The sequence below is a fragment of the Etheostoma spectabile genome, chromosome 11 (assembly GCF_008692095.1).
Source record: "Etheostoma spectabile isolate EspeVRDwgs_2016 chromosome 11, UIUC_Espe_1.0, whole genome shotgun sequence".
NCBI classification, from domain to species: domain Eukaryota; kingdom Metazoa; phylum Chordata; class Actinopteri; order Perciformes; family Percidae; genus Etheostoma; species Etheostoma spectabile.
In genome coordinates, this window is record NC_045743.1 from 3,351,183 (window position 1) to 3,366,112 (window position 14,930).

Here is a 14,930-nt window from a genome sequence, read left to right on the forward strand (position 1 = left end):
GTTGCCGTTAACGTTACTTCTTCCCAGCCAACAAAACAAGCGACATTTGCCAATAAGTTGCTACCATGACATGGAGAGAAACCGCGGGAAAGCTATCGACCAACATTAGCACTGTTGCATTTTGCCAGAGCACATTTAGAAGAAGGAGGAATGAAAAACATAAACTGACTTACTGGGGAAGAAGTCGTGTCACAGATCTTGTTATGTGCGCCGCCATGTTTTTTTTCGATGACGTAGTAACAGAGCAAGCAGCAATTGGTTACACAAGTAGTTCCCTCGTAAAGCCAGAGCTATGTGATTGGCCATAGCATGGAAAGGGGTGGGCTCTGGAGGACTCGAAGCACATGGGAAGGTAAACAGCGAATAAGTAGTGGGGTGGTGTTGTTGAAAGGAGGGGAGGATATTTTGAGAGGGGCGTTATCCTAACAGTTATGATTGAAATCTAAATTTATTTTTATAAGGTAGTTCAAGTTTAAGCAAGTTAAAGCAAATATAAAGCAAAATAAGTTACTTAAAATGAAAGTGACAGTGTTTAAACTGTGACATTCATGGATTCCTTGCCTTACAGATGGTCTTGTCTACTTTGACTCTGGTGTCCTTATGCTCTGTGAGACAGAAGGGACAGAGACACACTGAAGCGTGCAACGGAGAGAAACAGGAGAGGAATAAAGGAAAAGAGAGATTTGAGCACAAGGCACATCCCCCCAGGAGTTCTCTCTCACAGCAGTGGTGAATTACTACCACTAACATCAGCCAGGTCTAAGTGTGGTGCACAAATGACACGCAATATTTGGCATGATTAAGTCAGCAGGGGATTTGCTCCAAATGTCAGCATTCAGAGGGCAACCATTGGGCTGTGGGTGTATTCAAATGTGAATACACTGCTGAACTTACTTTATTTTATAAAGGTTGTGGAGCCAAATGTATTGGGTGGTAGACCTTGAGTAGAAATAGAGGAAACGTGTCATTTCCAATATGACAATATATGGGCAATGTTTCAGTTTTTTAGTTGCCTAATTTAAAGCTGCTTCCCACCTGAAAGTGTACATTATTAACAACAATGACTTAATTTTTAAAATGCAGTGCAGGTTCCAATATACTGTACATTATGTAGCCTAATATTTAACAATCAAAAATTTTAAAAGTGTGTGACAGTGAATCTGCGGAGACCCTGCCTTCTGTCTCTGTTTTCTGTTTTTTTCTTATTTTCCTGGGTGCTGGACGTTTATGGCCATCAGCAAAGAACATTTGGGCACCACATGGGTGTGTTTATTTTGCTATGGAACTAAACCACCATGAAACAGTTACAAATGTTGTTTTATTTCTCTAATTCACTGCTTTGTTTGGCGCTCCCTATTTTGGTTCACCCCTTGCTCGCTTGACCAACGCTGTTGTCTCTTTCTAGCTCATTGAGCCAAGGAGGAAGGGCCAAGCAATACTTATTACAAATTAAACCTTTAATTACTTGTAAGTGGTCTCTCAAAAATATTGAATTTGAATCTGAGAGTGAAAACATCAGTTTGTGTTTCAACTGTTTTGCAACTCAATGGCATATGGAACCTGTAAGATAAGGGTGTGGTATAGACACTGCTTCACTTTTAAGGGTAAGAAGCAAAAATGTTACTTATAAAATGTTATTGTTTACTCTCGACGTTTATTGCATCAGTGATATTCTTAATGGATGTTTTTCCCTCTTTCCAAAGACTGATAACACATAAAACATTTTTAACACAAATGACAGAAACATTAGCAACAATACTAGCTCACAACATCTGAAATCACCTATACACAAAAACAGGCCATTGTTTTTCTATCTATTCCGTGTGATAAAAATGCACTGGAATTGGAAAATTCCATCCATTGGTTACTTAGAAACTACTTCTTTCCCTCCCCCTACCGTTCATCGAACACAATTGTTGTCTACTAATCCAGTTTTGATAGAATTTGGCACACTTTCTTTGGATCACAGCAAGATGCTTAACTTCCATTCTGGTCTCCCCTAGGAACCTCTGAGCCCAAGAAAGCAGCCGACACCAGGTCGCGCCGGAGCAGGGGGGTTCTCTGTATCCTCATAAAGCACAGAAAATTATTTTTTGATTCAAGTCACCCCTTGCCACATGCACACACGCACACACGCACGTACACAAAATCATCAGACTGGTTGTTAATTCCAGATATATGCTGAATATGTGTTTATTCTTGTCAATCTGTTATGTTGTTAAATGTTGCAATCACCTAATGACCCCCCTGTAAGGTGATAGAATATATAAAATATTATGTCAAAGGCAAAAGCTTTTCGCCTTTGTCCCCCCTCTGTACTCCCTGATCCAAATGGACAATGCATCACTAGGCCGTGATGCCTCAGAAGTCTGGGTTCATTAAAATCTTGAATGAGTGCCAAAGCTGTAGTCATAGATAAAAGGAATATGAAAGGATAACGAAATTTATGGATGGCAAGTCAGCACCTCACTCTGGCATTTATAATAAACAAATGGTTTCTGTTTCCAATTTAAATTTCTCATTATACTGTGACTTTTGGAAAATGTGTTTTGATTTACCAACATTTTATCTGAAAAACTGTATAATTGATTAGATTTACATGGCTCTGATTTTAATGCTGATCGCCTGCCTTCCCCAACAGCCCCCACCCTCTGCCCCAACACTCAACAAAAAAGAATAATCTCAACTGCTCCTGAGGCACATTAACATCATATACAACAAACCTACATATCAAACAGTTTTTCTGATAAAATAATTGGCTTTAACCAGCATAGAATCCAATTCATCCCTTTGAAATAAAACTTCTGTGAGGGCACCAAAAAAAAGAAATGGTGAGATAGACTTCACAGCCCGAGTGAGATGGACATCAATGCACTGTGCCAGCAATGGCTATATTAACCCATGGCTAAATCCCATCACACAAATGTCAGTGTATCCGTTATGAAACCATGACATTTAGATCCAAGGTCTCCATTGTGGTTTTAGAGGGAGCTGATGTTTGTCCATTCTTTGCATACATCAAACCTGCACACAGCCTCACAGCCAACTGTACTCATGACACAGAAAGGTTAAAGATCATAAGGGTTTATGTATCTAATTTATTGCATAATACATAGTGTGCTATATGTAATTTTTGTATGATCACACATGGCTTTTCTTTATTAGTATTACCCAACATACAATATTTTCATTTTTTATATTTTTTATTAAGTACAGTATGACCAAAACAAACAAAGATTTCGCTTAATCAAAATGACACAATTAATTTAAATAAAATGTAAACAAAAAAAATGGATATCCTGAAATGTTTTCTATAATCTGACAGTCAGTTAAAAAAGAACATCTTCTTTTAAAAGTATTTTTGTTTAAAAAATAGTTTAAGATTATTACCAATTTCTATATTTTTTTAATTTTATGTAAATGTTGTCGATTGTCTACGTTTCAAGTGAGATTATGAGCCTCATGCTCAGCAGCTGTAATATTTCAGAGTTCAACTCCTAATTTACCCTGTCCAATTGCAACACACCAGGAAAGGCCCAATCTGACACATCACAACCACTCATGAGTCATGTGTAATGAGGAGCAAAATCCACATTCAAGAACTGGACAATGTGTCACGAAGCTCTCATGTTAAGAGTCCAACACCTATAACCCACTTGGCTGAGAATCACGAGATGTTTAATTTTTGCCTCCTTACATTAGCTTGGATCTCCCCTCTAAGGCATCAGTTTGGGGGTCACGCTGTGGGGTGGTGGGGATGAGAGGGGTCCGAGACTGGTGGAGATGGTGAAGAGGAATAACACCCCTTCATTACCATCTCTCTTTCACTCTCTATCTCTCTTTTTCTTACCAACGGCAGTCCAGATCAGGAATTACAAATGATATCATGACAATTTTTCACGCTCTTCAAACCAGTGATGTTTTACCGACTCATTTGCTATGATACCTTGTTACGGATCCAGCTGTGAATCAGGGACGTGGCATGGGGCTAGAAGCCCACCTCCTGCTGAGCTTGGCCAATGACCTGGAAGGCAATAGGGGATGCCAGTGCCTGCAGCATGTGCTGCACTGACAAAGCAGCAGGGCACCGTCAAAAACCCTCTCGTACAAACTTTGCAGATCACTCCGTTTTTAACAGATGAGTAAGCACTGGTGCTGAATTTTTTTCTCTGCCCTAACACAAGGTTTATGGATTTCCCTTCACAAGTCTGTGACTCTGGTTGACGCATGGCAAAACCCTTGCCCACAAGGGGGAAAGTGTTGTGGTGGATTTAGCATAGAAGGATGCAGATAGCATGTGGCAGGGTCACTGAGCAGGTTAAGCAACAGTTCAGTTGAGTGCCTGTAAAGGAAGTGGAGTATGGTTGGAAAAGACCAGTACACCAGCTAAAGAGGCCACACAATCCAGCTTAAACTCTGGCTTTTAAACATATTTTACAACATCCCCTGTACACGCTCAGTATTATACTGTACATTTGTGGACTTTAACATGAGTGAATAGTTTTGAATATTTCCTATCCCTTTTTGCAATACCTGACCATTATATGGAACCATTTTAGAAATATTTCCCAAAAATCACATCAATCCCAAACAATATTGTGTAATCTGATGAGACAACGTAGCAACTTAATCCATTCATTAATTTTTCCATTCTTCAACAGGAATTGAATGAGGTTAAAGTTGTTTGGGTTTCCAGATGAAAGCCCTCACGCAATCCCAGGCCCTGATGACTTCTGCATTACTAGAATGATGCGGCCGGGACTGATGGAGCTGAGAGTGTCAGGAGACATTAGCCTTCACAACCCAAAGCTGGTGGACTAAACCTGACTGCGCCCCCTGACCCAATCCACTGCCAAGTTACTGACCCAGCAATCATGAGAGAAACAGAGAGAGAGAGCAATGCTATAAAGAAGAAATGTTGGGGAAGACCAAAATGAGAAAAATAAGATGAATACGCATTGAGAGAAAAAGTCATAGAACTAGAGCAGGAAAGACAAATACTGAGACATTGACTTTTCTTCAAGTTGCCTAAATCACAGGAAATGGTTTTAAGAGGCTTTATTCCCGTTCGGTTCACTCTGATTCCCCTCTCACTTGATTTAACTGAATTAATGAGCAGATCCAGCCAGACCTAAGAATATTAACTTTTTGGGTACCTGCTATTTTGTCAAGGCATAAAGCATTTGTTCTTCAGTGATTATGGGGATAACTCTACAATAAATAAACATGTTTACTTTGGATACCTTTTAATGGATGTCACTCTAAAAGACTTCAGTGGATAACATATGAGCTGTAAGAAAGTTTAGAATGTGAAAATTACAAAGAAACATGACAATCATAACACAACACTTTTTTCAAGTTCTATGACTTCCAGTGTAGGCAGTGGCTTGCTGGATGCAAGCTTATGAATGAATGTTCTCATAGTACTCCTCTCAGCACACTGACGTGGAACAAGCACAGTGGGATGGTGGCCTCACAACACGACACTGGCGGACTGAGAAACACCTACATCAGAGAGGACCTAAAGCTGTGTACACATGGTTCACCTCAGGACAGACTTGCTTACAGCACAATGTCAATGTTGGACTCCCTCTGTGTTGAATGCACCTCTGTGACGGTACAGTAGACAGTGATGCCATGGCATGCTGCGGGCTATATCATAGTACAGCACTATAGTAGTAAAAAGCAGTTTCAAATGTGGTTCTCTTATTTAACAGTGAAACCCAGTGACAAGGATATGACTGCTTATTTCCATATGTTGTACGTCCCATCTGATTTATGAAATAATATGAATTCATTCATTATTCATATTGGTAGTGGAGTTATTACCATTTTCCCCATCAGGCTTGCCACTGATATTACAAACATTATGAAGTCACAGTTCGCCCAAGGCATTGCTGCTGCTGTGAAAAGTGGTCACAATTGACTAGTTAGCACGGGCATGCAGTACGCTGGAGACAAGCACTAAATGCCATACAAGTGACCCGTGAATTTTTAATACAAGCAAAGTGGTAACAATAAGACAAGTGACAAGTAAGAAAAATGACTGACCAAATGAATAGTACTGAGGCATGCTCTGCTTAAAACTCCGAGCCGAGTCCTGTTATTACCGTGCCCTGAGCAATACAGGAGCAAATGTACCTTCAGCCATGCCCTCAATCTTAATGCAATCCAGGTCCACAGTGTCAAACCAGGACCCAACATGCAATCAGCAGGTTCCAATGCGATGTCCTACTTTGATTATAAAGCTAAATTCTTTTGGAATAAATAAGAATTTCACACCACAGCAGACTTATTTGTAAGCTAATTTGTCACAGGCTTATCAAGGCCTATTCATCACTGATCTAGTAATTACTAGAATGAGCTACAGTATAACCCCCCTTTGTCCCCCTCTTTTCTCCTCCCAGCGATGGTCAGCCTGTAAAACCAGGATGTGTTGGCACCTTTATGATATAAATACTCACACACCCAGGGCATAAGAAAGCTGTCAACAGAACATTTGTTTTCCATTTTTCACCACCCAAAGCACTTCAAGCTGAGGGGGAAAAAAGGAGACAAGGTGTTAAAAATGTACTGTAACACTAACTATTTTGCCCCTTGGTGAATTTTGGTGCTTGAACAGATGGGGCTCGAATTGGCTCCCTTTTATTTAGTGCAACAGGATTGTCCGAATTTCCATTCAGCAAGCTCTCACCTCCACACATGCTTGATTGTGGTTTGGCACAGGCAGATTAAAGGCATACAACACGCATGGAGTACATTCACACATGCTGCAGACACACAAAGAGCAGCTGCTATCTCTGTTTTCCATTAATGCCCATTCATCACTAAACTTTTTGCTGATTGAAAAACACAAGTGCATGTCAAGTGAACTGAAAGACAAGGGATGTCAGAGGTGAGTGAGCTGACCCACGCATGGTAGTAAGCTGTTATGAACCCCCCCCCTTACCCCCCCAAATCCATCCTACCATAAATAGATCAAAGCACATCTGTTTCTGTGTACAGCAGCCACACATCTATAATTGCAAACTGGCCTTAATGGCTTAGAGCGACCCATCAGATGCTAAGCAGTTTGGACACAGGAGATGCTAAAGCATATGAGCTGAGTGTAACCCTCAGTAATCGCTGGACGGGGAATTCTCTGGAGCCACAGTGGCGGCTGTCTGGTCTCTAGTGGACTGAAATAGATATCACAACTTCAGCCCAGGGACGAGGGCCCTGAGGAGCCGGAGCTGACCACACAGCTGGGATTGTGAAGCAGGGGTAGACCACTGGTCAGAGGCAGGGATAACACTAGGATCAATGATTGGTGGGGAGAAAAAGTTGGTTAATGGTTAAAGATGTAGAGCAATAGTTTGGCTGGAGATGGTGCGTTAAAAGCTGCTGTTTTAAGCACAAGAGAGAAAACATAACAGTTAATGGTTCAAAATGAGGTCTGAAAGAGTCCGAGCTGGTTGTGGCTGAATGGGGTAAGTACTGAGTGATGAGAGAAGCCTCAAGTTGGCCAGTTGTCACAGTGTGACACTGATTCTGCCTAATGAGCGTAGTGCTGTCACCACACATCTGCCTCTCATTCACTTGTAGAATCTGGCAGACTCAAAACCTGCTGGAGTCACTGCTAGATGCTGGAACTTAAGACACTGCCACCTCACGACATCAGCCCTGGCTGCCAGATTACACTGAACCTAACAAGATAACTTATACTTGTACCACAGAATCAAACATGACAACAATACAAAGTTTGTGCCCTATCAACCACCGAGAATGAAAAAAGTTGATTTGATGGACCAAAGAACAATATCCATTTTTATCTAAATATAAAAAAAAATAATAACAACTCCATATTGTTTGTCTTGTTTGCTATTTTCTTGTTAAACTGTTGTCACTTATGTATTCAAAAAGGAACACACACAGTTGTTTTTGTATTAACTGGTATTTGTTCTTCTTCCAATAGCAAACAAATCATATTATCTGTTAAAGACAGGAAACATTTTTTAAAAATTAATTATCTTTTTTTAAGACCCACACAAACCTAATTTGTTCTCGTATGTTACAATTACACAACGGATAAATTCTCTCTTCAATGATATGATGATGACCTTTGATCCCATTGGTTTATTTACATTTGTTTATGATAACAAATACCACATTGTTTTTGACTCTCAATATGATTCAGTAGATAAAATGTTACAGTAATGGAATTGGAGTGCATGTGGAAGATATTAGCCTCTCTGTTGATCAGAAGAGACAACAAGACAACGAGAAAGACTGTATGTACTGTATGTGATGATGATTAGGTCGTGGTGTCTCTGATCTGCAGAGGACAGCAGTTCTCCCATCTGTCCTGACTCTGAAGGCGTCTCTGTAGACCGAGCAGCTACTCAAAAATTCCTCGTGGGCATCCTCCTGGAAAATAGCACAAAGGTTTACTAAACATCATTGTGGCGGTGGCACCAATTATTGTTAATATACATCAAATAGCCTCAGCCGAGTCCAAGAAGAGACTGATCACTCCGATGATGGCAACTGTCAGTCTGCTCCTGAATGAAGAGAGCTGCTGAAATAATTAGTCCATGCCCTCTGAATAAAACAATAATACAACAGCCGAGATAACATCCAAAATATGCACGTCTCCTCAGATGACCTGAAAACCTGCCCCGCACGGACCGTGGAACAAGGCCACATCTTCAAATGTCGCCTTAGTCACTGACCACAGATGAATACAGGCTTTGTTTAAGTAAAGTATGTACATGTTGTGGTAACGTTAGTGAAGAGGAACAGAGATGAAAAAAATCGCAGCAGTTGTTGGGACTTCGTTTGTTTGACCTCATGTTCATTGGTTTTTAATGAGCCATTAAGCTATTAAGAATTTGCTGCACTTAACGCTTGAATTTCAAGCTTCATTAGATTTGTAAAGAAAGTTAAAAAAAAATTACAATATCAGTTTTTAAAGATGAACACATTACCTTGAACACTAAATCCAATCAGAGACAGCACAAAAGCACAAAAGAAATCCAGGCCATATACAGTATGTACAAGTAGAGTGAAACATTACCAAAACTAAATAAGAATACAATAAAATTAAACAAAAGTAAAAATAAAAAAACACTGACAGGGAAGGAAATAGCAGAGGCCAAAAGTCAGAGCTCAGAGCTGGAAGGATCATTTTACTGTAGATCCTGAAGATGGTGCTGCACAGCTGCATTGCTCATCTTTTCTTTTTTTAAATACAAAAATACACATTAGACAGTTATGAGAGAGCTCCTGTCAGCTGGTTTCAGATCCTGTAGTAGACTGTGAAACTAGACTACCCATGCTACTTAACCCTTGTGTTTTCCTCGGGTCAAATTTGACCAATTTTCAAAGTTTTTTTAATATCAGAAATATGGGTTTCTTTCAACCAAATTGCCCAAAACAAAACAGTATCCTGACTAAACATTGACATAGGCTATACCAGTCTGTGATCCACTCAACACCCTCTGATATTGACTGTTAGTCGAAATAATTCATAATTTCTGCTTTTTTAAACTAAAATAAAATGTTATAATGTCATATAAATTAAGTTTATTGACCATTAGAAATTTAATGGAAACAATTTAAAAAGCATAAAAAAACAACAACTAAAAGTTAATTTTCAATTTTGACCCAGAAGGACAAGTTCACGGTCGACGGGAAGACAACACAAGGGTTAACAGTTCCTAACCAAGTCACTAAAGCCTTACCAGCCCCAGGGGTGCTGTGCTGTAGCTGAACTCTGATCCACCTACTGTATGGAGGGGATTGGGCTAACTGGCATGAGGATTAACAATGTACCAAGCTATTTTTTGATAACGGCTGGGCGGCTGTGGCTCAGTGGTAGAGCGGTTGCCTGCCAGGTGGAAGGTTGGTAGTTCGATCCCCGCCCCTGCAGTCATTGTCGAAGTGTCCTTGGGCAAGACACTAAAGGGGGTGGCAGTAGCTCAGTCCATAGGGAGTTGGGTTGGGAACCGGAGGGTCACTGGTTCAAATCCCCGTATGGACCCAAAAAGTTGGGAGTGTGGATTGGTGGCTGGAGAGATGCCACTTCACCTCCTCGGCACTGCCAGGTGCCCTTGAGCAAGGCACCGTACCCCCCCGACCGCTCAGGGCGCTGGTTCAGCTGGCAGCCCACTCACTCTGACATCTCTCCATGTATAGTGCATGTATAGGTCCTGAGCATGTGTGTGTATTTCAGGCCTGTGTGTGAGTACTAACAAAAAGTGTGTACACAGAGTGCAGTACAGTAATTTCCCCATTGGGGACTAATAAACAAATTATCTTTATTATCTTTATCTTTAAACCCCGAGTTGCCCCCGGTGCTGCGCATCGGAGTGTGAATGTGTGTGAATGTTTATCTGATGAGCAGATGGCACCTTGTACGGCAGCCCCGGCCACAGTGTATGAATGTGTGTGAATGGTGAATGTTTCCTGTAGATGTAAAAGCGCTTTGAGCAGTTGTTAAGACTGGAAAAGCGCTATATAAATACAGCACATTTACATTTAACAAAGTAATCTAAAACTGATTAAGTCAGTCAAACCACAAAAGGTCTTGTGTCTGCAATATGTATTTTTGTTGTCAGTATAATTACAACTGTCAGGACTTGTTTGTGTTGACTACAATTCCAGCCCTGCATTCATTGTTCAGTAGTCATCAACTCATAATACACCATTGCATATGTATGTGTTTATACTGCATTAGTTCATTTGTTTACTAAACACTGTAAATTAAATGTACATATGGGATTCTAATTATTTAGTTTTCATTATCAACATTTTTGTTCCACAATAAATATTCCCAGTCACTGTAGCTCTATGTAAATTATGTTATTTAAGTAAAAGTGCCTACTCATCTAAAACAGTAGATTATACAGAGCAGTGGTTACCAAACTTTTTCAGCTCAAGACCCAAAAGAGAAATTTGGTGTCTCCCCGGGACCCAAATTTACAAAAATACACCATGAATCATTGTAACATCTTCATTTTTAAACTGTGGACAAAAGACGGAACAAACCATGAATTTAAATGTATATAAAGTATATTTATTCCATTATAAAAGTAAACAAAAACAGAAAAGGTCTTTGTTCTCCTTTCTGGTTCTCACCCCTTTCTCAACTCATTTTCTTATCCCCTCCTAGGATAAGAGAAGAGAGAGAACCCCCCCCCCCCCCCCACAGCATCTGAGCTGAACAGACCAGTGCAGCAAAAAAGAACGCTCATTCACATTTGATTGATATGCATTTTACTCTGCCAATTGGCGACCCAATAAAACGGGTCTGCGAACCATTTTGGGTCCCGACCTTAAGTTTGGGAAACATTGATATAGAGGATAGTGTTGTCTAGTCAAAAGTGTTGTTTTTAAATATTAGTTTATCAGCGATGTCTGATTTGAAATGGTTTTGTCCAGGTTTTGTTGCATTGAAGCAAACCTCTGAATTGATCTTTTTGAGTTTTGATCAATTTCAGTACACTCACTAGTTAATTCTTTAGAAAGCAAAAGCAAAGTGATCTGTATGGCCAGTGAACTCACAAATGAAATGAAATGATTAGTAAAAACAACATTGAAAGCTTTCAGTAATAACTTTACAACTTTACTCTTTGCTGTCCTCTTGGGTCTGGTTTCATTAAACTTCAAAGCTATTTTCAGACTGCAGTTCAGTATCATTAAATGACAAAACTGTGCCATGTTTTGGTTTTTAGCAGTGGTTTTCAGACTTGGACCTTCAAATCTTGATATGTGTTTAATTGTGCTGCAACCCAACCCTTTTTCAAGTATCATCAATCAAGTATCCCTCGATGTGTATAGGACAAACAGAGCTTACCATCTGTGGGTGCTTTTGTGAGGTGTGTATATGTGTGATGAGCCCATTAGACCGATGGGTTTGTGTACCATGAGACCTTCCTAAATGTGGGAGGAAGGTGTAGTTCACAACATGTTCATGAGTGTGAAGTCATAAGCAGTTCAAATGGATACCAGGCACAATGAGCTAGTGTGTGTTTTTCACAACCAGCTACACTAGTGTCAACACTGTGACATGTTAGATTAAGAGAGACTTACTATGAATGGAAGGGACTGTGGACATTCATTCTGTCCATAGACACCTGTGACAGCATAACATGATGGTCCTTCACACGCACACAGCCTCAAACACTCTATTCTCTTCATCGCATTGCTCCCTTGGTTTTGCTCTCACGCCAAATAAGGCATGCAGAGTGAAGCAGTATACTTGCAAAGGCTTTAAAAGTGTTAACTAAAAATAACAAATAGCTCATCAGGAGTAAAGGTGACAAACAAGAAGCAAAGTGTGAAGGGAGAGTATTCACGTGAGCGTGTTGGAGCAGGGACGGGGACTGACTGTGGCTGGAGGGGGGGTGGTGATGATGAGAACAGACACGAGCCACATGGGGTCCTCTGACAATGCAGGAGTCCCCTGCGGTATGTCCAGCAGTCTACTTTTGCACACACACGCACACACACACACACACACAAATGCACACAAGCACGCAATTTTAACACTACTACACTGACTTTGTATTAAGTGTATAGTGTAAATGCAAACAAAGGTTGTTTTAGTTAAAACCTAAAACATTTTGTTCAAATGAATTTCATTCTTCATTATGAATGGCACTGTATTATTTTATGTTTCTGATTTGTAATGATTGCACCCCCTCTATTGGTGATTTGTTTTATAGCAGTTCTTTGGCAACTCTGGAAACCTCCATTTACCTCCACATACAATGTATTATATATGGTGTATTGCATACTCTACACAACATGCATATTGTTTTTTTGCATGTCTATGTACAAAAAATCACCATCACCAAAAAGTCATTGTCCATCAAGACATACCAACACTGCTTTCATCTGGCTGCTGACTGGGTCAACAGCAGCACAGTGAAGTTGGTTTGATTAACCAGACTTAAGTTTCAACCATGTGGGCGAAGTCTCATACACAATTCATTTTGGCAGCAAAAAACATCCTAAATGTGGTTAGGCATCGTTTGTGGAACCATGCTGTCTATTCCATTTTCACTTGTTGTGGACACCAAAAGTCATTCCCAGTTTGCCTCACCAACACACCACTGGTTGCCCTCCACCATGAGGGTGTCTTTAAAACGATATGCCTTCTGGGGTGTTCTTTCATGGGCTGCAGTTGCACCATTGACTATTGTATAATTCTCTTCAAATCAGTTTGTCCCCCCCCCCTCCCTGCCTTGTTTTTAGCCCACCCCTGACTTAACAACCAGAAAAAGGTCACATTTCTGAGAAGTGACTTCCATGCATGTTCCATGCTGGGTCGTCACTTTCAATTTCCTAAGACCTTTCATGTCACACACCCATCAACCCAGAAAACTGCAAACATACTACTACACAAGTCCATGTGCACCGCTTTCATAGTGGTGGTGTGATACATTAAATTAAAAACTGTAAATCAAAATGAGACATTTTCTAAGCAGTCCTTTAACTAGATAACTTTAAGGTATTTAAGTGTAGAGTTATTGCAAAAAAAGGCACTGTTTCAAACTTTCCGTTCAACTTTAAAATCCTCATCAGGTGCAGGATTGCACAGATATGTATTATGGTTGAGGGGAGGTTAAAGTTACTGATGTGGCACTGAATACTCTCTGTTAAAATCTTTGGATGGGTTGACATTGCTTATTAAGGGTAGTGAGAACACAAAGGGCATGCATGAGCAGAAGTGATCGTTTCCTTCTTTCCATGTCCTCCTGTTCCCCGGCTGCATTTAACACTGAGAGATCCCCAGGACACCTAGCGAGCTGCTCAACAAACGACTTGTCTTTATCTTTTCCAGCACACCGTTCAGATGGTACGAGATGTTTATCTCTGCGCACAAAATTAATGGAGCATGAAATGTAGGCCTGAAGTGCAGCAGGCTCCTAACCTGCAGGTGACATTGGTCTACATGAAGCCCTTATTGTGACCTAAGTGAGCTATGTTATAACCGCATTTGACTGGTGACAATTAGTGACCTTTTGCCTTTCCAGCAGCCATCCATTTCAATTACACCAACGTGAAGAGGTTTGGCAGGCGAGCGAGATGAGATACTGTAGCCAATGTGCGTCTACTGTACTTTTATTGTTAGCTTGGCTACTGTGCTATTGGTCTTACAGTACTTATAATACTGATAAGTATTGTATCTACTGATGAGATACTGTGAGTTGGAAAACTATTCTGATTGAGGTTTAAGTGTGTAATAATGGTTATTATGTTGTGCTATTATTTTCTTTAATTTCTTTGAAAGGTCGTGCCAAAGTGAACTCTCTGATTCTATTCTGTAAACTATCAGCCAATGAGTGTTTTCTGTCCATTAGTGGCCTTCACTGAGAAAAGAAATGAGTAGTGAGAATTTGCAAACTGACTCGGTTTTGTTTGCTGAAGTGAAGCTGCTGCTGCTTCCTCCTTTGTTGAGGCAGACTTACTTTGCCACTTTGCCACTCGCCACCATAAGCATTCTCAGAATTTAACAGCATGCTTTTTTCAGTTTGGATAGTTCACATTTGTAATCTTTTTAGGGGTTTGGTGGTTGAGGTGTATGAAGATGTGAAATTCTTCAAACTGTTTGTCAGTCATCCACACATCACAGGATTGCGACAGCAGTACTTGAGCTTTCTTCTATATCTTCCATCATCTCCACCCCAGGCCTGCCTGCCTGCCTTCCCCTCAGTTATATAAAGTATAAACTTCAGAAACCTCAGAGGCAGGAACACTTTTTTATAGAATGTCACATTTTATCACTTCATCTAACCTTTCTCAAAAATATGCTGCACCCAGTGCAAGCAGTAGTGCAAATATGTGCACTGTTTTATTAAACTCTTAGCCGCTGAACACATCACATTACAGCTGCTTTTCTCAAGTGTTAAACAGCAACCACATTGAAATAGATACTCAACACA

The 14,930-nt window shown here is 40.3% G+C and overlaps 1 protein-coding gene and 1 long non-coding RNA gene across 2 annotated transcripts in view; both read right to left on the reverse strand.

Moving 5' to 3' along the window:
• The window catches only part of clybl (citrate lyase beta like), a 54,539-nt gene extending 54,217 nt beyond the window's left edge, over nucleotides 1-322 (reverse strand). The window contains exon 1 of the mRNA XM_032530122.1: nucleotides 174-322. Within this exon, the coding sequence (XP_032386013.1) occupies nucleotides 174-217 (44 nt within the window). The 5' untranslated portion in view covers nucleotides 218-322. The remainder of the gene's footprint in view (nucleotides 1-173) is intronic.
• Nucleotides 323-8,150: 7,828 nt separating this feature from the next.
• LOC116698128 (uncharacterized) overlaps nucleotides 8,151-14,930 on the reverse strand; it is a 28,521-nt gene continuing 21,741 nt past the window's right edge. The window contains exon 3 of the long non-coding RNA XR_004334127.1: nucleotides 8,151-8,406. This is a non-coding gene — a long non-coding RNA (uncharacterized LOC116698128). The remainder of the gene's footprint in view (nucleotides 8,407-14,930) is intronic.